Here is a 23,109-nt window from a genome sequence, read left to right on the forward strand (position 1 = left end):
AGCAATTAATCGCAACATGAACATTTGATACCGTCACATGCCTACTGAAGAAGCAAAATGACTTATCAAATTATCAAACAGAAGTGAGTTTCAGCTTTAAACAAGATAAAGTATCTGCCAATGGGGTTAGAAAATATAAAACAAGATTTTTCATGATCCAATCAATTCCCTGAGTGCAAAATCAAGTCATGTCAATTTTTTTTTTCTTTACATGACAGAAGTTTTTTCTTTGACACAACCCATATATACAACCATTTACATACAATCAAGTCAAGCCAAGCATAAGAATGCTTATATACAACAGGGTTAAAGGCGCTTTTGACTTTATTCTCCTTTAAACCTGTCAGTCACCAGCTAGAGTGCCCATGATTACCACCAGAGGGCACTCCACCCCAGACTACTGCCCCATCATCTTGGACAAAGTTCAAGTTATTTCACTCTGCGGCCATCTTTGAAACGCCTCTTGGGCATCCAAGTGCAGCTCCTATCTCTTTGAATGGGGAAACATCAAATTCTCTAAAGCTGTTTGCCAACCTTTCGATTAAATTTCATATTTGAAATCAGTTTGACTGAATGAGCTGTCAATGTTTCTTTCATGTTTTATTATATAGAATTCACGAGATTAATGTAACGTTGGTACTTTAACATAATATGTAATAACAAGAATATCTATGGCAAGAGCTCTTTTCAGACGCTGCTTTCTATCCTCGTGATTATATTCTTTTGTCTCTTTGCCTATTGCTGTAATAGTAAAAAGACAACATATACTGCACATTTGTGGTCAGTTCTTCCGATATAATTTACGATATATCCCATTAAAATTCACTAAAATGCACAAAGCATCTCTTGTTTTTCTCATCTCTAAATAAAATTATCTGTAAAAATTATGGAAATCACTTTGAAATAGTATCATGCAATGTTGAAGTTCATGAACATTTTTTATTAAGGCAACATATATTACATAATACAGATATCATTATAGTTAGGCCTATACCCGTCCGTTATTGCAAGAATTGTGCTTTTTATGGCTTGTTGAATATACCTTGTTGATGCTTTTACACTTTAAAATGTTCTTTTAAAGTTCGTTGGTTGAAGGGTGAGTAATGTCGTCTCATTCAACCCAGGTTTTTTAAAAACACATTATTGCATTAGAGCGAGCCGGAAGTTACACCCATAATTCGTGCAAAGTGTCATGGGGTGTAGGAATAAGTTGGATATTCCAATCCACTTTATATTCCAATAAGGTCACAATAGGAGTTTGTGGTCAAATCATACTGTATTATATTGTGTTGACAAATCATCAATTAAATATTTATTCTGCATAATTGGGTGTTTTTTAATAAACACTGACAAAAACTATACAAGGGCTGGACAGTATGACAATATATATAGCCTAACACTGATATAAGTGATTACTCGGATTTAAACCTACCTATATTGAAGTTATATAAAATATTCACAGGCAGATTTGCTTTATGTATTTCCCCGGCGTCGAAATCAGGCACATTTAAATGTCAGGAAACACGACTCCTGGCTGCATGTCAATTATCCATGGATTAGGTTGTTTTGACAAGTTGTAAGAAACACTTTCGAGCCAAACCTTTTGTTTGTTTTACTCACGTTTTCACAGTTTCCACTTTTAAATCCAGTCATGCAGCAGGTTCTTTTACCACTCAGTCCAGCTCTCTATAGAGGGTATGCATCGACGTCACTTTTCCGCCGGAACGCGCTCTCTCAGCCACTGGTGTCAAAAGTATTCACATTCAATACTCAAGTAGAAGTATAGATGCTAGGGTTTAAAAATACTTCTGTAGAAGTTGAATATCAACTCAAGCTTTTTACTCAAGTAAAAGTGTAAAAGTACTCGTTTCAAAACTACTTAAAGTATAAAAGTAAAAGTAATGTAGGGGAAAAAATGCCATTAAGGACAAAAGCTTATAGGCCGCGCCACAGGGGCCTATTGTGTTCTCCACCTCCTAAAAAAAAAACATTTTTCTAAAGGCTATAAAGACTATAATATTATATTAAAATGTTAATGTTGAAAAATTCGGGATGCCTATATGCCCATTGAAAATGAACGCATTTTAGTACAATGCAAATACATTAAAGCACCATATATGTGTACTACTGAGCATTAACGTGTTTCATGGAGTGGAAGATATGATGGCTAGTTGCCTATAACACCTCTGTTAATTCTGTAAACTCTGTAATGTTTTGTAGTAGTTTGTTTATGTAAAAACTATTTAATCCAAATGGATGGAAAATTTGAATGTAATTCAATTTTTTTTGAGTGAACATATAATAATAGAGAGAAGTTTAGAAAATGTGTATTTTACCTACTTATTTTCGCTTCACGTCCACGAACAGCAGCAATCCTAACGGTCGAGTGATTCCAGCTCCGCTGCTCCACCGTGTGCTTTGAAGAGACTGTATCCTTGCGCCGGGCGGGAATTCCTTCATTTCAATATTTAAACTCTACATTGTTGAAATGTCCGCGTATTTCAACAAGGAATGTATGATTATATTATATTACGAGATGATATTATGAAAAAAAATTCGTTACGAAACGAAACATTGAACGCAGCAGAACTACTTTGACAAGCGGAACAGTCAGAGTAGTGATTAAGTCCAAAAAAAAAAAAACGTAAATTTTATGTTATTTCACAGTTACATGGTTTTCCACATTATTTTATAGCGGATATGTAAATTTACATAATATTTCTGTGATTTTACAGAATATTCAAAATACAGAAAAAATCTGTAAAATATTAATCAACATTTTATGTAAAATTACACATTATTCTGTAAAAATACAGAACAATTCTTTTAAAAAACAGAAATTTAATGTAGTGTTTTGAGTTTTGCGATCATTCCAGCAAACTTTGTCCTCCCTGCCAGAAATAAATTAAATCTATTTCTATATTATTTTTGTGTTTCTGCGCACATATTACCGTTCATATCCTATATAGACTATAGGAAAAATGTCATTTTTCATTTTAAAATAATATATTGAGTTATATGTTTGAGTGACGTCATTTCCATTTGCTGAGTTGTCCAATCGTGTCTCGCCCAAAGCTTAGAACAGCTTCGGATTTGAGCGAGACAGGTATGTTGTAAATGAGCTCTGAAGTAAAGGGTTTAAATATAAGAGATTAAGTCAATATTTTGATCAATATCGGTGAATGACATGTTTTAATGCTGAACTGAGTCACTTAGTGTGTTTGAATACTGTTATTTTTGTGCATATTCTGGGTTTCGTGTTAATGAGCTCTTAATGTGCTGGTTCAAGTTGCCGCCCGCACGCCATTTTGAACAGCGGGTTTCTATAGTAATATGGTTCTTAAATATAATTAAAAAGGGTGGATTACGCTCATAAGATATCGTGCAGTTAACTTAAAGTATATTGTCTCTATCTGTCTAAAATTGTGCATTTGTAGTCACGTGTGTACTTGAAATATTTGATGGCAGATGCAGTTGTAGTGTTAATGGGGGCAGGGGTTCACTTTTCTATCTTCTCACACTCCTCACAGAGACCACAGAACTGAGAGTGTGTTGATGCTTAATTCCTGTCCTGTCTTTAATAAACTGCAGACGAGGTCCCCCAAAGAGTTTGGTGTCGGTGGTTCATTTGTGGTGCTGGGCGAGATCCGCTACATTAATGTAATACTAAAATACATGCAATTCCCTGTCAATTTTATAGTGGAAAATAAATTACAGCAAATATCAGTAAAACAACAGACATTTCAGTGTATAATGACAAAACGGGAAAAATCTGTAAAAAAAAAAAAAAAAATACAGACCATTACCTGTAAATTTACATTTATTTTTAACAGTGTATATTGAAGAAGTCATTCAAATAATTTAACATAAATATAAATGTTGATTAATAACTTAAAAGATATATATTGAAGCGGCAGTGGATTCCAGAATCCACCCCTTCACTTCTAAATGATCCTTCTTTGAGATTTTCTTTGAGTGTTGCCCAAGTAGCAGTTTACAGCATTAGGAGCTCTGAATGTTTTTGGGGGGGATGCCTGTTGCATTGTTCGAGGACAGGTGTGAATGGTCTTGAATATGAACCTGTAAGTGCTCTGGGGGGATGTATGTGTTCCTTTAGTATGATAAGTAGAGAGCATAATAGGCCAGCCAGACAGTATTGTTTGAATGTAGTAGTGGAATTTTGATTAGCATTTGCATTGAAATTATAATACTTTGATGGATAATACTTAGATCTCTACCCTCGACACATGATCTACCACCCTGTCTATTCTTTCAGTTTATCTACTACAATATAAGACCCATTTGTATTATTCACTTATTAATTTTTTTACTTTTTCCATTTCAGAATTCCAAGATGTCATCGGACCACCCCACTGGATGTACGCAAAGACATGATTGCACATTTCTCAGTAAAGACGAATAGAGAGGACACTGCAGATGCTGCAATAATGGATACACAAATACACTGTAGCAAGTGTAGCAATGTTTGTCTGTGCTTCTCAGATAAAAAGAACTTAGGCACTATCACTGCAAAACACAGACTTCATTCAAACCACATTGAAAGTGATAGAAGAAAAAGTTTTATGAATACAATTTTTTTCAATATTTTTTTTTCTCTTTGCATTTCAAAAGACATTCCAAAGTGTCCTGGCAGACAGTGGCCGTGGCCACCCCTTTGGCCACCCCACTCGCAACTGCTGTCTCTGTCTACTTTTTTGTTGACAAGAATTACGATTATTTAAACGCAGAATCGTCTCTTTAAGACAACTTCGCCTCAGCGCCAGGCGCAAGTCAGACGCGCGCGGAAATGATACAGGTGCCAAATGAGCTTCAGCAGAACAACAGTGAACGGCGAACATTATATATAGCTTACGCAAATGTTTCTCAACTGGTGGGTTGCAAGACCGCACACTTTTCAATCACGCGCAAATACGGCGCGCTGTACATTAATCGCTATAAATAAAACACAAAAGAAACTACGAGCATGCAACGTTGTAGTTCTGTCGTCTATTAAGTCATGAAATAACCATATATATGCCTCACATGTCTCTGGACTAAAATATTCTGCTATGTGAGATCACAATATAAGGCACAAGCTGATATGTAATTTTTTAAATGCATAAATAAATGTGAGAACTGTGCATTTGTAATAGAAGATACTAATTTTGCATTAATTTTAAAGTACAAACAAAAATGTATCACATTTAAATGCATTCAATTTTACATGCTGGCATATATGTGCTGTTGACTTCTGCTTCCACATCAGCAAATGGAGAATTCAAACGAGAACACCTTTTTTTTCTCTTTGTACATAATATTTAATTTAGGTATGATAGAACTGTTGCAATTATTTATTTTGACAATATAGAAAGTTAAACATTTAATGTTTACTTTTTTGGTTAGTTTTTGAAACAGACAAACTCAGAATTGTTGAAGTTCATTGATTATACACATACAATTCAATGAAGGAATAATCTACAGTATGTAGTTATCTGCATGTCTCATCCATGGAGATGCAACAATGGAGAACAAGCTATTGGGGGTTTTGAGAACCAGAACTGACTGAACAATTCAGCTATAGGGTGAGCCCCTTATTAATATGCCTGCAAGTGAGGAATGAAAAAAAAAAAACGTCAAATTCACTCATCATTCCATGATCTAATTCACTATCTCAGTTAAAATTAAGTAGGCTACAAATGGTATTCAGTTGTGTTGTAGGCACAGTCCAGTACATTATAGTCCAGTACATAAATAATTAAGATTGCTGGCCCCAGCCTGGCCACCCCTATGAAAAAATCCTGGCTCCGCCACTGTAAAGCTACTCTTTGGGTACAAAGACAATTTAGGAAATACTGCCAAAAAGACATGAACTTATCACCAAAAACAGCCTCTAGCATTTCATATGTATCAAGTATGCTTCTATTTTGTTTATGACACCTATGTAATTCTTTCTGTGTGTTTTTAAATGTTGATTACAGGTAAAATGAAAGAAAATCTACCTCAATTACAGAAAGTGTCTACTGTTTGGTATGGTTGTGATGGATGAATGTTTGTCAGTATTTTGGTGAAAAATTGATTTTTGTAAAATGTACAGCTTTTGAACTAGTAAAGTTAAATTTTTAGAGTTCTGATTAAAATTCCTAAAAACTTGAGAACAAAAGGGCCATACGGACACTATGCTAATTACATGCAAGAACAGGAGCACAGGGCGTAGGACCCGCCCAAAACCATATCGGATTGGCTAAAACATCTGGAAAGGCGGAACCAACAAACTGTTTAAAATACGATGCCGCGCATTGGATTTTTGCTTTCACTTTCAAGTGCGCCTTTTCGTCTTGGCCTTCGCTGAGTCGACGGACCGACCATCATCCTGATTGCACGATCAACTTCTTCAAGAATTCACTCAAAGCCTGCAAGAACCTTCGTTGAAATTCACAGACAAAAGTCTTTTGTTCCAGCACCTTCTTGAGACGGACGTCGTCCTTCAGAAGTCTTGACTGAGCCACGCCGCTTCCTTCAACTCCGTCACGAAGGGAAAACTGCGTTTACAGGAGCAGCCAACACAAGTAAACACAAGTCTCCTAATTTTGCTGAGCTGGTGCAATTATATTCAGCAAATTAAACTATTGTTGAATTGCTAGTGTATTAATTCTCTCAGGTTGCGGTCAAAGAAACTTGTTAAAACTAAATAATTGGGGAATCCATTTACCTTCAAACAATAACCTCTCAATATTTTTCTGAAACTGAATGAATGTGTGTGTGTGCGTGTTTTTTTTTTTTTTTTTTCGTTAGATTAGTTTGTGTGTTAGTAGTTTAGTTCAATAAATTCTTGTGTTGATTTTTCACGCATACAGTGTCTTGTGCTGTGCTTACCAAATTGCTGCCTTCAACAAAGATTGTGCTACCTTGCTCATAATCATAATTAATAATCATAACAAAATATTATTATTTCAGTGGCCACGGGATAATATTTTGTCCAGAATTGGTAAAATAATTTTAAGCTCAATTTCTCGGTGGACGAATAATTGATAAAGAATTAAAATATTGATTCTGAATCATTTACGGTTAATCCGGTTCTTATTAAATGTAATTTAATTACAATTTTGATTAATTATTTGGGTTGATTCCTACAACATGAATGCATTTGAACATCTGCCCTCTCTTACTAGTTATTAGTAATGCCTGGACATTGTGGATGATTTTGCTCAATCTTGTGTATAAATATGAGGCTTCTTCCTTAACCTGAGAATGTTATGGTACACCGTCTCTGTGTCTGCTTGATCAGCTGATGATTGATATCTTTGAGGCTGCAGAATATTAATCTAACAATCAGTATTTTTTTTTTTATTGATCAGGTCAGTGCTGTAGCAATGCATCACCTCCTTTCCATGTTTTTACTGCTAGCCATTATTGGGCAGCATGTGAGCGTTCAGTTCCCAGGAAGACATTACAAATCAGTGTTGACCGTGTCTAACGGAATGTCCTGGGGGTCGTGGGGTCATCAGGACATGTGTCCAACTGGAATGTATGCTGCAGGATTCAGTCTGAGGGTAAGTTGGGCATTGACTATTTTGCTAATACACTGGTGGCTATAAGTGCTTCAGAAGTTCAAAACTGTGGAGTTGCAGTTAGTCAATTTATCTCCAGGGGCCAGTTGTTCAAAAGGTTTCATCAAAATGATCTGGATTTGAAAATCCCATATTTTGCTGTCCAGGATCAGGTAATCCATCTTACTTTTGTGCTGTTTTTTCAAAGCATAATTGGACATTTCTCCTTTTGAACAACCCATTTTTAAGATTTGATCTAATCTGATTACTTTTGAACAACTGGCTCCTGCTGCACCTGCTTAAGATTTTTTAAGGGTCTGTAAAGAACATGAAGATAAATGTTACTATGAGAATTTAAATGTTACAATGGTTGGGCTAGTTTCAGCTCTTTCAATTGTCTTAATGTTGTTGTTGTTGTTGTCGTTTTAAGGTGGAAAGTCATGTCTCTGGTGATTTTGATGATACAGCACTCAATGGGATTCGTCTTCACTGTGTATATTGGTCCAGAGTATCAGAAGCATATGCTGTGTCCAACGCAGGACAGTAAGGGAGTCTGATTATTATCAATTCTTGCATTCAAGTGTTTAAGCTAGATAAGTAAATTGAGGATTTTCATGAAAATAATAATCAATTTGATCAAGAAACCTCTGTCTTTTCTTCAGCTGGGGTGAGTGGACAAATATCAAGTGGTGTCCTTCTGGATTCTTAAAGGCTTTCCAGCTGAGAGTCGAACCTTCCCAAGGAAAGGGTGATGATACGGCCGCAAACAACATCATGTGAGAATGTCTGGATTTATTTTGCTATTTAAGGACTCTGTTTTCCTTCATCAAGCAGTTCAATTAATATCACACTCAGTCGTGCTGCTGATTGTGGTTGTGATTAGGCCATAGGCTGCAGGTGATCATGTGACTGACATTCAATCCAGCAGCACAATTACATATTTTATCATAATATTGTCATATCTGAATGCTCTCCAGGTTCAGCTGCAGTGATGGTGTTGTGCTGACGGGTGACGGCACAGGCTGGGGTAATTGGGGCAACTGGAGCCCAGTGTGTGATGGAAGAGGAATCTGCGGCATCAAGACGCGGGTAGAAAATCCACAGGGGAATGGAGATGACACCGCTCTCAATGACGTGCAAATGTACTGCTGTGATTAAGGTGAAGTGATCGCAATCTAAACCTCAGACTGACACATGCTGCAGATCAACTAAATCTGTTTGTTCTTTCAGGTGTAGGAGGATGACAACAAGAACAGCAAGAAGACCAAATGGATTGTCATAACTGATCATCATACTATGATAATCTAACATGAACCATGTCATAAAACAGTTTTGTAAGGGATAATTCACATTTGCACAAAACAAAGAATCTGCCAAGATGTCATCGGACCACCCCACTGGATGTACGCAAAGACATGATTGCACATTTCTCAGTAAAGACGAAGACAGGGCACTGCAGATGCTGCAATAATGGATACACAAATACACTGTAGCAAGTGTAGCAATGTTTGTCTGTGCTTCTCAGATAAAAAGAACTTAGGCACTATCACTGCAAAACACAGACTTCATTCAAACCACATTGAAAGTGATAATAAATGCTTATTCATAAAAAAATATGATTGTTGTGTGATTATTACTCATGATATATACTGTTAAGGGGCTATGTAAGCAATCAACCCTGCAAATTAATGTTTAAATGCTCTGTATATCTGTTCAGACAAAGAGAGTACAAATACAGAAATTCTGCTCCTACCTAGGCCCAATGTTGCAATATTACAACATTTCCCTAAAAACTTACTAAAAAGTAAAAAAATTGAAAAATCTTTAATTTATGCATCAGAGGCCTCCTAAAACAATATCTGAGAGGTCAAAACAATTTTTGCTCTTTTTTTTTTTCTAAATTTGGGTTTTACAGGGTTAATATTATGAACAGCAGCTACGCTAATTATTCTCCATTTGCTTTTCTGTTTTACCTCAGGACTCCTGTGCTGAGGTGACTAGAGAGTATCAGCTTCAGCCTCTTATGAACACTTCAGATGACCAACACATGTGAAGAGACTCCTGTGAGGACTTCAGATGAAGCAACATCTGGATCAACATGCACATTCCCAAATTTCTATATCCTAATTATTGTTAACATTTAATCATTAATCTGCTAACAGTGATTGTAAATTAAATTGCCTAAATTATTATATTGTTAGCCAACTGCATGATTATATATGTACATTTCTGAAACCACATACATTGAACAGTCACCTCCAATAACAGATTACTGTAAATTGTAATGTTGACATTCATTCTCTATTGTTCTATTTGTGTTAAGTTATTATAATGAGTGAAGTTTACTGTTCAGTGCACTGATGCCTGGCTTATTATGGATAATAAAGTTTGTTAAATACCCTGCCTTTATTACATGTCTTTATCACATATGTTTGTACATAATCAAAAAATGAATAAATGCTTTGTGAAAAATATGCCTATTTCCAGTAACTTTCATTTGTCTAAAACAAGTTGAGCATCAAAGCATATAAGAAGAGACTTTACAATAAATAATTAATTTATTTCTCGTGGTACTTTGATGTCATACGCTGATCAGTCTGCGCAGCACTGATGCATCTCGAACAAGCCTTCTGACTACAGTCACTTGCCGCCACCTCCTGGTGGTTCAGTTTCATGTTTAAAAGTATAATTTTCCCAGCATTCCCCACTTTTTCAGACAGTCAACTTCTGATACCCCAAATAGATTCTCACTCTACAACAAGAGACAATACACTTGAGACAATACTATCAGAGTCTGAGGGCAGTCCTCATTCTCATTTTGTTATTTCTTGCAAAGGCAAAAGCTAAATACACCACTCTATGCCACACTGTTAAAAATAAATGTAAATTTGCAGGTAATGGTCTGTATTTTTTTTTTTTTTTTTTTTTTTTTTTTTTTTTTTTACAGATTTTTCCCGTTTTGTCATTATACATTGAAATGCCTGTTGTTTTACTGATATATTTTGCTCAATCTTGTGTATAAATATGAGGCTTCTTCCTTAACCTGAGAATGTTATGGTACACCGTCTCTGTGTCTGCTTGATCAGCTGATGATTGATATCTTTGAGGCTGCAGAATATTAATCTAACAATCAGTATTTTTTTTTTATTGATCAGGTCAGTGCTGTAGCAATGCATCACCTCCTTTCCATGTTTTTACTGCTAGCCATTATTGGGCAGCATGTGAGCGTTCAGTTCCCAGGAAGACATTACAAATCAGTGTTGACCGTGTCTAACGGAATGTCCTGGGGGTCGTGGGGTCATCAGGACATGTGTCCAACTGGAATGTATGCTGCAGGATTCAGTCTGAGGGTAAGTTGGGCATTGACTATTTTGCTAATACACTGGTGGCTATAAGTGCTTCAGAAGTTCAAAACTGTGGAGTTGCAGTTAGTCAATTTAACTCCAGGGGCCAGTTGTTCAAAAGGTTTCATCAAAATGATCTGGATTTGAAAATCCCATATTTTGCTGTCCAGGATCAGGTAATCCATCTTACTTTTGTGCTGTTTTTTCAAAGCATAATTGGACTTTTCTCCTTTTGAACAACCCATTTTTAAGATGTGATCTAATCTGATTACTTTTGAACAACTGGCTCCTGCTGCACCTGCTTAAGATTTTTTAAGGGTCTGTAAAGAACATGAAGATAAATGTTACTATGAGAATTTAAATGTTACAATGGTTGGGCTAGTTTCAGCTCTTTCAATTGTCTTAATGTTGTTGTTGTCGTTTTAAGGTGGAAAGTCATATCTCTGGTGATTTTGATGATACAGCACTCAATGGGATTCGTCTTCACTGTGTAATGTTGACATTCATTCTCTATTGTTCTATTTGTGTTAAGTTATTATAATGAGTGAAGTTTACTGTTCAGTGCACTGATGCCTGGCTTATTATGGATAATAAAGTTTGTTAAATACCCTGCCTTTATTACATGTCTTTATCACATATGTTTGTACATAATCAAAAAATGAATAAATGCTTTGTGAAAAATATGCCTATTTCCAGTAACTTTCATTTGTCTAAAACAAGTTGAGCATCAAAGCATATAAGAAGAGACTTTACAATAAATAATTAATTTATTTCTCGTGGTACTTTGATGTCATACGCTGATCAGTCTGCGCAGCACTGATGCATCTCGAACAAGCCTTCTGACTACAGTCACTTGCCGCCACCTCCTGGTGGTTCAGTTTCATGTTTAAAAGTATAATTTTCCCAGCATTCCCACTTTTTCAGACAGTCAACTTCTGATACCCCAAATAGATTCTCACTCTACAACAAGAGACAATACACTTGAGACAATACTATCAGAGTCTGAGGGCAGTCCTCATTCTCATTTTGTTATTTCTTGCAAAGGCAAAAGCTAAATACACCACTCTATGCCACACTGTTAAAAATAAATGTAAATTTGCAGGTAATGGTCTGTATTTTTTTTTTTTTTTACAGATTTTTCCCGTTTTGTCATTATACATTGAAATGCCTGTTGTTTTACTGATATTTGCTGTAATTTATTTTCCACTATAAAATTTACAGGGAATTGCATGTATTTTAGTATTACATTAAATTTCTGTTTTTTAAAAGAAATGTTCTGTATTTTTACAGAATAATGTGTAATTTTACATAAAATGTTGATTAATATTTTACAGATTTTTTCTGTATTTTGAATATTCTGTAAAATCACAGAAATATAATGTAAATTTACATATCCGCTGTAAAATAATGTGGAAAACCATGTAACTGTGAAATAACATAAAATTTACGTTTTTTTTATTGGACTTAATCACTACTCTGACTGTTCCGCTTGTCAAAGTAGTTCTGCTGCGTTCAATGTTTCGTTTCGTAACGAATTTCTTTTCATAATATCATCTCGTAATATAATATAATCATACATTCTTTGTTGAAATACGCGGACATTTCAACAATGTAGAGTTTAAATATCGAAATGAAGGAATTCCCGCCCGGCGCAAGGATGCAGTCTCTTCAAAGCACACGGTGGAGCAGCGGAGCTGACTGGAATCACTGGACCGTTAGGATTGCTGCTGTTCGTGGACGTGAAGCGAAAATAAGCAGGTAAAACACACATTTTCTAAACTTCTCAAAAAGTCTGTTCACTCAAAAAAAAAAAAAAAAAAAAATTAATTACAAAATTTTCCATCATTTTGGATTACATAGTTTTTACATAAACAAACTACTCTACAAAACATTACAGAGTTTACAGAATTATTACAGAGGTGTAGGCCTAGATGTTGATGAATTATTGACATTCATTTTGTTACGTCTAAGGACGTATTCATTGTGTTGTAATGGGTGTGTGTTGGAATTGGTTGTTTGCTTTTTCTCTCTCCTGTTCTTTTTCTCTCTCGTTATGAAACAGGTGTTCCAATCAGTTGGGTTCAGTCCGGTCCTGGGTGATTGGATGTTGACGAGAAGGAGTGAGGATATAAGACGTGGTGGAATACTGGAGAAGAGAGAGAGACTTCTTTTCATCGGGGCAACCATTCCTCCGTGCCCAGACTCATTTGTGGTTTAGTTCTTGTATAGTGTATGAGTGAGTGCACTCAGTATTACAACTTAGGTGTGCTCTTTGCCAGAGAGAGAATTGATGTTGTTTAATATTCTTTGATTTTGTTTGTTTTACGTTGCTTATGTTTGCTAACGTTTTATGTTCTGTTTTCTTTAAGGGAATGTAGGGGGAGGGTGCCATTTTTGTTTATACTGCTATCTTTTTCTCTTGGTTATGGCCAGGGAGGGAGAGAGGGAAGGTTTAGTACTTTATTTGTGCGTTATCTTTGTCCAGAATTATTATGTTGGCCAGCCCTCCCTGAGTTTTGTTCCCAATTCTTCTGTAACATTTTGGATTCTTTCAATTAAAAAAAGAACTAATGTACTGGCGTTTGTGTTGATTCTGGGACGGGAGGTTGGATTGCCCTGGTTCTCTCTCCAAGACTTTTTTTTTATTCTTATTTATTTTCTTATTTTGTTACTGGCTCCCCACCCTTAGACGGGTAGTTATTCATTTGACGTTACCATCTTTGAGGTCAGTGTTGGCTTTAATTGGGTTCTTGGTTTCATTGCGTCAAGAGTTCTCCGGCTGCTATAAATGAGTGTTTATAAAGCGACTTTGTCAATAAATGTCAAGAGAACGTGTGGTTATTTATGGTTAGATGTTGATGATGCGAGTCATCGTTTAACAGAGGTGTAAAGACCAGGGGTCAGAAAGTAAAAGTCCTGCCATATTTTTTATTCCACCCACTTAAGCGGTGATAAAGTTAATGAGATAATGAAGTGATTAATTGAGTGGTGATTGACCATTATTGAAGACACCTGATGATAACAAGCAGTAGAGCCCTGCATTTCTGCCCGAGCCCGACGGGCCCCGACTTATTTACGGCCCACGGGCCGGGCTTCGGTCACGTCATAGCTCAGAGGTGGGCCGGGCCTCGGGCCTGTTTTAGGCTTCTCCTCCTTTTAATACTTTGGACATCCATTAATTAAAATAAACCATGAGAAGCTGATGATGGTAAAACAAACACATGCATAGATATAGTGCTGTGCTGGCGGAAACATGATGAGACCATAGCTGCGTCTCATTTCTGAGGCTGCGTGCGTCCTCATGTTTAGTGTAAGTGTAGCATTTTCCACAAACACGCTTTGTGTCCTTTTCCACTATTCTGATATTTTTACTGTTAATTTATTAAAAGAGTTCTATAGTAGAGTCTGTTTCATTACTCATGTTGTTTGTTTGACAGATGCCTTTTCAAGATAAACCCCAAGGGATCAAAAGCTGAGAAGAAACTTCAAGAAAGCAGATGACGTTCAGTCCACAGCATGTGTCAAACTCCGCTCCTGGGGGACCACTGTCCTGCAAAGTGTTCCAACCCGCTCCAGAACACCGGCCTTGGAAGTTTCTAGCAGTCCTAAAGACATTGATTAGCTGGTTCAGGTGTGTTTAATTAGTTTCTGTAGGGCCACTGTCCTGCAGAGTTTAGCTCCATCTCTGAGTTTGACACCCTTATTCAAAAGGTTACACTCTGAACTGCAGACTATGACTAGAAGGCATACATGGAGAACATTCTTCAGAAGGGAGTCCAATCTCCCTCCATTCACTTGCACAGAAATTTTCATCAGTGTCACACAGACTTTAAGAACACTCACTCTTTCCTGCTTTGTTTAATTGTTTGTTTTTTAATGACTCCTTGTAATTCATCTGTTGACCAGTGGTCAGGTTTTGAAGGCAGACTGTTTAATTATTATTCCACTGTAACTTTTTTTTCTTTGTTGTATCTGTATATTTAATATACTGCTGTAATTGAAACCATTACTAGTTTTAAAACTGTTTTTGGCTTTTTATAAAAAAACTAATAACAAACATTATTTTGCAGTTAAGACTGGTTATTTGTTTAAAGCAGCATTTAACCTTATTTATAGGGAATTTTATTGTTTTTATTGTGTTAAGTAAATGTCCTTCATTAAACAGTAAAAAGCTAAAGAAAATACAGAAGATTTTATGTAAAATCTTCTGTATTTTCTTTAGCTTTTTAATGTAAAATTATGGTTATAAACTATCTAATTTTTAATAAAATACAGTTTATAACCATAATTTTACATAAAATCTTTTGTATTTTCTTTAGCCTTTTAATGTGAAAAAAACTGTATTTTATTAAAAATTAAATCTTGTAAAAATAACGGTAATTTTCTGGCAGCAGGGGCGCCAGAAAAATACCATAAAATAACGGAGAATAGCCGTTATTTTAAGACATTTATTTTCCGTTAATTTAAGGTATTTTTTCTGGCGCCTCTGCTGCCAGAAAATTTCCGTTTTTTTTACGGGATTTTGTTTATTTAATTTTTAATAAAATACAGTTTATAAACATAATTTTACATAAAATCTTCTATATTCGTTAGCTTTTTAATGTAAAATTATGGTTATATACTGTATTTTATTAAAAATTCAATAAGAAAATCTGTCATTTTCTGGCAGCAGGGGTAAATTTCTCAACAGAGGATGATTAAACAACTCCACAACAGCATCCCCAGCTTCACTTATTACTAACCAGATTGACTTTATTTATGTTAGACATCAACAAAGGTTGTTATCGAGAATTAACAGAGGTTTAACTCTGTGTTTCCTTTGAAGTCACCATGGTGAATAGTTGTTCCATTAGTTGGGCTTTTAACTCTTATTATACATTTGTTTTTTCTGGCTGCTGTGACAGTGTGTTTGTTAAACACATTTGCAGTAATAAAGAAGCTAAAGCAAAATGACACCTGATGGTGGATGTCTGTTGATTGTTTTGTGGGCATTATGAAATGGACTGATGTCATGTGAATCTAACAATTGTGTTGTGATATTGATGCATTTACATTATAAACCCTGTACTTCAGCATGAGTTCTTTTAAATAAAAAAAAATCCCGTAAAAAACGGTAATTTTCTGGCAGCAGGGGCGCCAGAAAAATAACGGAAAATAAATGTCTTATTAAATGTCATAAAATAACGGTTATTTTACTTTATTTTACGCCAGAAAAATACCGTCTTTTTACAGGATTTTTTGATAGTTTATCTATGGTTTTTTTTTCTGACAGTATTTTTCTGTTTTTAAACGGACATTTTCTGGCGCCCCTGCTGCCAGAAAATTACCGTTTTTTTACGGGATTTTTTTTTTTTTTTTTTTTTTACAGTGTACTAGTGTGTCTCACAAACCAAAGCTCTCTGACTCCCATTCCAGACAGGGGCGCCCCGAGCTTAGAGATTCAGTTAGTCAGAAATAAGAATTGTAGCTTTTAGTTAAATAAGACAAAATAGAAATAGGGTTGATTGGTCATGGATGCATCAGGAACGATCCCAACGAAAATAAAGTTGTGACCCTAACTGGATTGGACCAGTATACAGGTGCTGGTCATATAATTAGAATATCATCAAAAACTTGATTTATTTCACTAATTCCATTCAAAAAGTGAAACTTGTATATTATATTCATTCATTACACACAGACTGATATATTTCAAATGTTTATTTATTTTTATTTTGACGATTATAACTGACAACTAAGGAAAATCCCAAATTCAGTATCTCAGAAAATTAGAATATTACTTAAGACCAATACAAAGAAAGGATTTTTAGAAATCTTGGCCAACTGAAAAGTATGAACATGAAAAGTATGAGCATGTACAGCACTCAATACTTAGTTGGGGCTCCTTTTGCCTGAATTACTGCAGCAATGCGGCGTGGCATGGAGTCGATCAGTCTGTGGCACTGCTCAGGTGTTATGAGAGCCCAGGTTGCTCTGATAGTGGCCTTCAGCTCTTCTGCATTGTTGAGTCTGGCATATCGCATCTTCCTCTTCACTATACCCCATAGATTTTCTATGGGGTTAAGGTCAGGCAAGTTTGCTGGCCAATTAAGAACAGGGATACCATGGTCCTTAAACCAGGTACTGGTAGCTTTGGCACTGTGTGCAGGTGCCAAGTCCTGTTGGAAAATGAAATCTGCATCTCCATAAAGCTGGTCAGCAGCAGGAAGCATGAAGTGCTCTAAAACTTCCTGGTATACGGCTGCGTTGACCTTGGACCTCAGAAAACACAGTGGACCAACACCAGCAGATGACATGGCACCCCAAACCATCACTGACTGTGGAAACTTTACACTGGACCTCAAGCAACGTGGATTGTGTGTCTCCTCTCTTCTTCCAGACTCTGGGACCCTGATTTCCAAAGGAAATGCAAAATTTACTTTCATCAGAGAATATAACTTTGGACCACTCAGCAGCAGTCCAGTCCTTTTTGTCTTTAGCCCAGGCGAGACGCTTCTAACGCTGTCTGTTGTTCAAGAGTGGCTTGACACAAGGAATGCGACAGCTGAAACCCATGTCTTGCGTAAATCTGTGCGTAGTGGTTCTTGAAGCTCTGACTCCAGCTGCAGTCCACTCTTTGTGAATCTCCCCCACATTTTTGAATGGGTTTTGTTTCACAATCCTCTCCAGTGTGCGGTTATCCCTATTGCTTGTACACTTTTTTCTACCACATCTTTTCCTTCCCTTCGCCTCTCTATTAATGTGCTTGGACACAGAGCTCTGTGAACAACCAGCCTCTTTTGCAATGACCTTTTGTGTCTTACCCTCCTTGTGCAAGGTATCAATGGTCGTCTTTTGGAAAACTGTCAAGTCAGCAGTCTTCCCCATGATTGTGTATCATACAGAACTAGACTGAGAGACCATTTAAAAGCCTTTGCAGGTGTTTTGAGTTAATTAGCTGATTAGAGTGTGGCACCAGGTGTCTTCGATATTTAACCTTTTCACAATATTCAAATTTTCTGAGATACTGAATTTGGGATTTTCCTTAGTTGTCAGTTATAATCATCAAAATTAAAAGAAATAAACATTTGAAATATATCAGTCTGTGTGTAATGAATGAATATAATATACAAGTTTCACTTTTTGAATGGAATTAGTGAAATAAATCAACTTTTTGATGATATTCTAATTATATGACCAGCACCTGTATGTAACTGTGATTTTGGAGTATACTTTGCAGTTTCATCAAGCAGAAGCCAAAGCTGTGTTGTTTAAAGATCGCCGCCTTCATCTATTTCAGGTGAGTATTAACTTTGACTAAGATATGGCTGACAAATTGAGTAACTTGATCAGTAACTTGATCAGTCCCGATACAGATAATGAGGTAGAAGAGAGTAAACGCTGTAAGCAGCTCTGCTCTGAAGCCCTCACTTCAAAAAGACAGAGATTATTAAGAAAATGGTTAGTCAGGGTTTTGATTCTGATTGGAAAGTTAAACAACAACTTGACTGGCTACAAACAAAGGAAGAACCAGAAAAATTCACATTTTTAGCTGTTTGTGCTTATTCGTGGATTTCTAAAATGGGTGGGGTGCCATTAACCCCTGATGGAAAAATCCCAGAAGTAACTGCACTGTAAAAAAAAAATCCCATAAAAAAACTGTAATTTTCTGGCAGCAGGGGTGCCAGAAAATGTCCGTTTTTGATCTTCTGCTGTCCAATCACAGTGCTGCTGTAATCAATAATGTAAATCTAACTCAGAGATTGAGCTCTAAATGAGTTCAGTGATTCAGGTCAAATAATGATTATGTGAAAACATGACCAACACCACCTGGTTATCTTTCCTCTTTGCTTGACTAGCTGTTACAACAGCCCAAACAAAATCTAACATTAAACAGTCAAGGGTCAAGAGCCCGACTAAAGCAAACCCTCATCTCCACGATGGTGGCTTAAAAATTGTGATTTTCTCCTTTGGTGATTCTGCTTGTTATCATCAGGTATCTTCAATAATGGTCAATCATCACTCAATTAATCACTTATTTATCTCATTAACTTTATCACTGCTTCAGTGGGTGGAATAAAAAATATGGCAGGACTTTTACTTTCTGACCCCTGGTCTTTACACTTCTGTTAAATGATGACTCGCATCATCATCATCAACATCTAACGTTAACCATCAGCACCGGATCACACAGTCTCTTGACGTTTATGCCATACCAAAGGCGCTTTATAAACACTCATTTATAGCAGCCGGAGAACTCTTGATGCAATGAAACAAATCAACAAATGACAACCAAAATCAAAATCAAACCCACAGAAGCTCGTGAACAGTTTTGAAGTGGCTGTGCGCAAGTTATAATCATTCACAAGCCGAGTGATCATACTCTAAACATAATGTTAATTATTACACAAAAACCAAATACAAAACTCAGCTAAGTATGTGATTATTTTGAGTGAAAGGCAGTGGGTTTATTTAGTGACATTATTACATTTGCTAGTCGTCTTCCCTCACCTTCTCAACCAAGGCGAAAATTGGTTGAGAAGGCCATCCCCCCCAATGGCGACATTTTTCACAATCACGACAGAAAATCAAAATACTGCTCTAACTTCACTAGTGGCAGCGCGATATAAACAAACCCAGACTAGAACTGAACACGGCGGGACGGCAACTTCACACCCTCTATATCTGCCTCCTCGATGGCAGGAAAGTCTTTTAATTCAGCGGAAAAGTCGCTTCTCTTCATAACATAAGGATCGCGTCCAACATATATGTTGTGATGTTCTGTTTATACCTTTCTAAACCAGCAAAGGAAGTACTTTTCCGCATCTCTTCCATTCTAATTTTCACTGCTTGCTCTCCACCGGAATTTTGCGCGTCACCAGAACTACGTGATTGCAAACAACCAATATGAACCTGTAAATGCTCTGGGGGGATGCATGTGTTCCTTTAATATGATAAGTAGAGAGCATAATAGGCCAGCCAGACAGTATTGTTTGAATGTAGTAGTGGAATTTTGATTAGCATTTGCATTGAAATTATAATACTTTGATGGATAATACTTAGATCTCTACCCTCGACACATGATCTACCACCCTGTCTATTCTTTCAGTTTATCTACTACAATATAAGACCCATTTGTATTATTCACTTATTATTTTTTTTACTTTTTCCATTTCAGAATCCCAAGATCTCATCGGACCACCCCACTGGATGTACGCAAAGACATGATTGCACATTTCTCAGTAAAGACGAAGAGAGAGGACACTGCAGATGCTGCAATAATGGATACACAAATACACTGTAGCAAGTGTAGCAATGTTTGTCTGTGCTTCTCAGATAAAAAGAACTTAGGCACTATCACTGCAAAACAAAGACTTCATTCAAACCACATTGAAAGTGATAGAAGAAAAAGTTTTATGAATAAATTTTTTTTCAATGTTTTTATTAATAAATGCTTATTCATAAAAAAACATGATTGTTGTGTGATTATTACTCATGATATATACTGTTAAGGGGCTATGTAAGCAATCAACCCTGCAAATTAATGCTTAAATGCTCTGTATATCTGTTCAGACAAAGAGAGTACAAATACAGAAATTCTGCTCCTACCTATAGGCCCAATGTTGCAATATTACAACATTTCCCTAAAGACTTACTAAAAAGTAAAAAAAAATTGAAAAATCTTTAATTTCTGCATCAGAGGCCTCCTAAAACAATATCTGAGAAGTCAAAAAAATTTGCTCTTTTTTTTTCTATATTTGGGTTTTACAAGGTTAATATTATGAACAGCAGCTACGCTAATTATTCTCCATTTGCTTTTCTGTTTTACCTCAGGACTCCTGTGCTGAGGTGACTAGAGAGTATCAGCTTCAGTTTGGATCCAGCCTCTTATGAACACTTCAGATGACCAACACATGTGAAGAGACTCCTGCGAGGACTTCAGATGAAGGAACATCTGGATCAACATGCGCATTCCCAAATTTCTATATCCTAATTATTGTTAACATTTAATCATTAATCTGCTAACAGTGATTGTAAATTAAATTGCCTAAATTATTATATTGTTAGCCAACTGCATGATTATATATGTACATTTCTGAAACCACATACATTGGACAGTCACCTCCAATAACAGATTACTGTAAATTGTAATGTTGACATTCATTCTCTGTAAGAAGAATGCATTGAAACGATATCTATTGTGAAAAGTACTATACAAATAATTGTGAATTGAATTGTTTTATTTGTGATTGAGTGTAGAGCAATTGCTATTGCATTAGCTTTACAATTGTTAGATTTTGATTGTTTTGTTTCTTTGCCATTTCTGATTACCCGTTGTGCTACTTTTGAATGTTTTCTAATAAACTTTGTTGTACATTTGCAATAAACACACTGTGGTGGTTGCTCTCTTGAGTTCTCCTCATCTCTTGCGAGATGATGGGGTTACAAAACATTTTTAAGGCATTTTACCAAGAAAAACAAGGACACTGACGGTTAAACGTATAATTTATTGGATCAGTGTTTGTATTTTTGTGTGTTCACATACGGGTCATTGATGTGCGCTCAGTGCTCCTGGCTGCTCATTGGGTAGAACCAGGACATCACAATACTGATAAACCGTAAATGTAGTCTGAAGATGTTCTGATCGGCTCAAAAAATGACCAGAAAAAAGAATCCTTAGAGCAGTTTTACTGACCCTGGGGTTGGTTTTAGTTTAGAAACCAAACAGAATTCATTTAAAGTGACTTTAATTGTTAATATTTTTTTCATTCCCCCACCAAGACCTGAATGAATCATTTAATCACTGAAAGATCATGTTCTCCAATCTCTGCCATTTGGGGATCATTGACTGTAGGCACCGATCAAAAGGATTCTCTCTCTTTGTTGACCTTAAGAAACAAATGGATCAACAAACCCCCAAGGTACAAGGTGTAAATTCCCCTCGTTATCAGGAAACTCGGACTTGTGACCCATCTCGAGGTGAAAATCACAGCAGGCCATCATGCTGTGAATTTCTACCCAGCTTTGCATTTCATAAGACATTCCAAAGTGTCCTGGCAGACAGTGGCCGTGGGGCCGCCACCCCCACTCGCAACTGCTGTCTCTGTCTACTTTTTTGTTGACAAGAACTGCGATTATTTAAACGCAGAATCGTCTCTTTAAGACAAAAAAAAAAAAAAAAAAAAACGGGAGACTTTTCAGACGCGCACTCCAACTTCGCCTCAGCGCCAGGCGCAAGTCAGACGCGCGCGGAAATGATACAGGTGCCACATGAGCTTCAGCAGAACAACAGTGAACGGCGAACATTATATATAGCTTACGCAAATGTTTCTCAACTGGTGGGTTGCAAGACCGCACACTTTTCAATCACGCGCAAATACGGCGCGCTGTACATTAATCGCTATAAATAAAACACAAAAGAAACTACGAGCATGCAACGTTGTAGTTCTGTCGTCTATTAAGTCATGAAATAACCATATATATATATATATATATATATATATGCCTCACACGTCTCTGGACTAAAATATTCTGCTATGTGAGATCACAATATAAGGCAATGTAATATGTAATTTTTTTAATGCATAAATAAATGTGAGAGCTGTGCATTTGTACTAGAATATGCTAATTTTGCATGAATTTATAAAGTACAAACAAAAATGTATCACATTTAAATGCATTCAATTTTACATTCTGGCATATATGTGCTTTTGACTTCTGCTTCCACATCAGCAAATGGGAATTCAAACGAGAACACTTTTTTTTCTCTTTGTACATAATGTTTAATTTAGGTATGATAGAACTGTTGCAATTATTTATTTTGACAATATAGAAAGTTAAACATTTAATGTTTACTTTTTTGGTTAGTTTTTGAAACAGACAAACTCAGAATTGTTGAAGTTCATTGATTATATACATAAAATTCAATGAAGGAATAATCTACAGTGTGTAGTTATCTGCATGTCTCATCCATGGAGATGCAACAATGGAGAACAAGCTATTGGGGGTTTTGAGAACCAGAACTGACTGAACAATTCAGCTATAGGGTGAGCCCCTTTATTAATATGCCTGCAAGTGAGGAATGAAAATTCACTCATCATTCCATGATCTAATTCACTATCTCAGTTAAAATTAAGTAGGCTACAAATTAACTGTATTCAGTTGTGTTGTAGGCACAGTTCAGTACATTATAGTCCAGTACATAAATAATTAAGATTGCTGGCTATTCTTTGGGTACA

The 23,109-nt window shown here is 36.2% G+C and overlaps 1 protein-coding gene and 1 long non-coding RNA gene across 2 annotated transcripts; both read left to right on the forward strand.

Moving 5' to 3' along the window:
* The first annotated feature begins 2,897 nt into the window (after positions 1 to 2,897).
* On the forward strand, positions 2,898 to 4,767 carry LOC125252854. The gene is made up of 2 exons (XR_007181293.1): positions 2,898 to 3,106; positions 3,531 to 4,767. It is a non-coding gene; the product is annotated as an uncharacterized LOC125252854 (long non-coding RNA).
* A 577-nt stretch (positions 4,768 to 5,344) lies between these two features.
* LOC125252850 (vitelline membrane outer layer protein 1-like) lies at positions 5,345 to 9,086 on the forward strand. Its single transcript, XM_048166467.1, has 6 exons — positions 5,345 to 6,566; positions 7,356 to 7,550; positions 7,978 to 8,090; positions 8,210 to 8,323; positions 8,525 to 8,706; positions 8,778 to 9,086. Exons 2-5 carry the CDS (start codon positions 7,371 to 7,373, stop codon positions 8,703 to 8,705), a joined length of 588 nt encoding a protein of 195 aa, XP_048022424.1. The 5' UTR covers positions 5,345 to 6,566; positions 7,356 to 7,370; the 3' UTR covers position 8,706; positions 8,778 to 9,086.
* The last annotated feature ends 14,023 nt before the right edge of the window (positions 9,087 to 23,109 follow it).

This window comes from Megalobrama amblycephala, linkage group LG18, assembly GCF_018812025.1.
Source record: "Megalobrama amblycephala isolate DHTTF-2021 linkage group LG18, ASM1881202v1, whole genome shotgun sequence".
NCBI classification, from domain to species: Eukaryota; Metazoa; Chordata; class Actinopteri; order Cypriniformes; family Xenocyprididae; genus Megalobrama; species Megalobrama amblycephala.

What these genes read in the sequence shown, in the direction of transcription:
- LOC125252850 (XM_048166467.1), top strand. Translation starts at nt 7,371, where the DNA reads ATGCATCACCTCCTTTCCATGTTTTTACTGCTAGCCATTATTGGGCAG. An exon ending in GCTGTGTCCAACGCAGGACA is followed by an intron (nt 8,091 to 8,209) that starts GTAAGGGAGTCT and finishes TCTTTTCTTCAG; the next exon opens with CTGGGGTGAGTGGACAAATA. An exon ending in ACGGCCGCAAACAACATCAT is followed by an intron (nt 8,324 to 8,524) that starts GTGAGAATGTCT and finishes AATGCTCTCCAG; the next exon opens with GTTCAGCTGCAGTGATGGTG.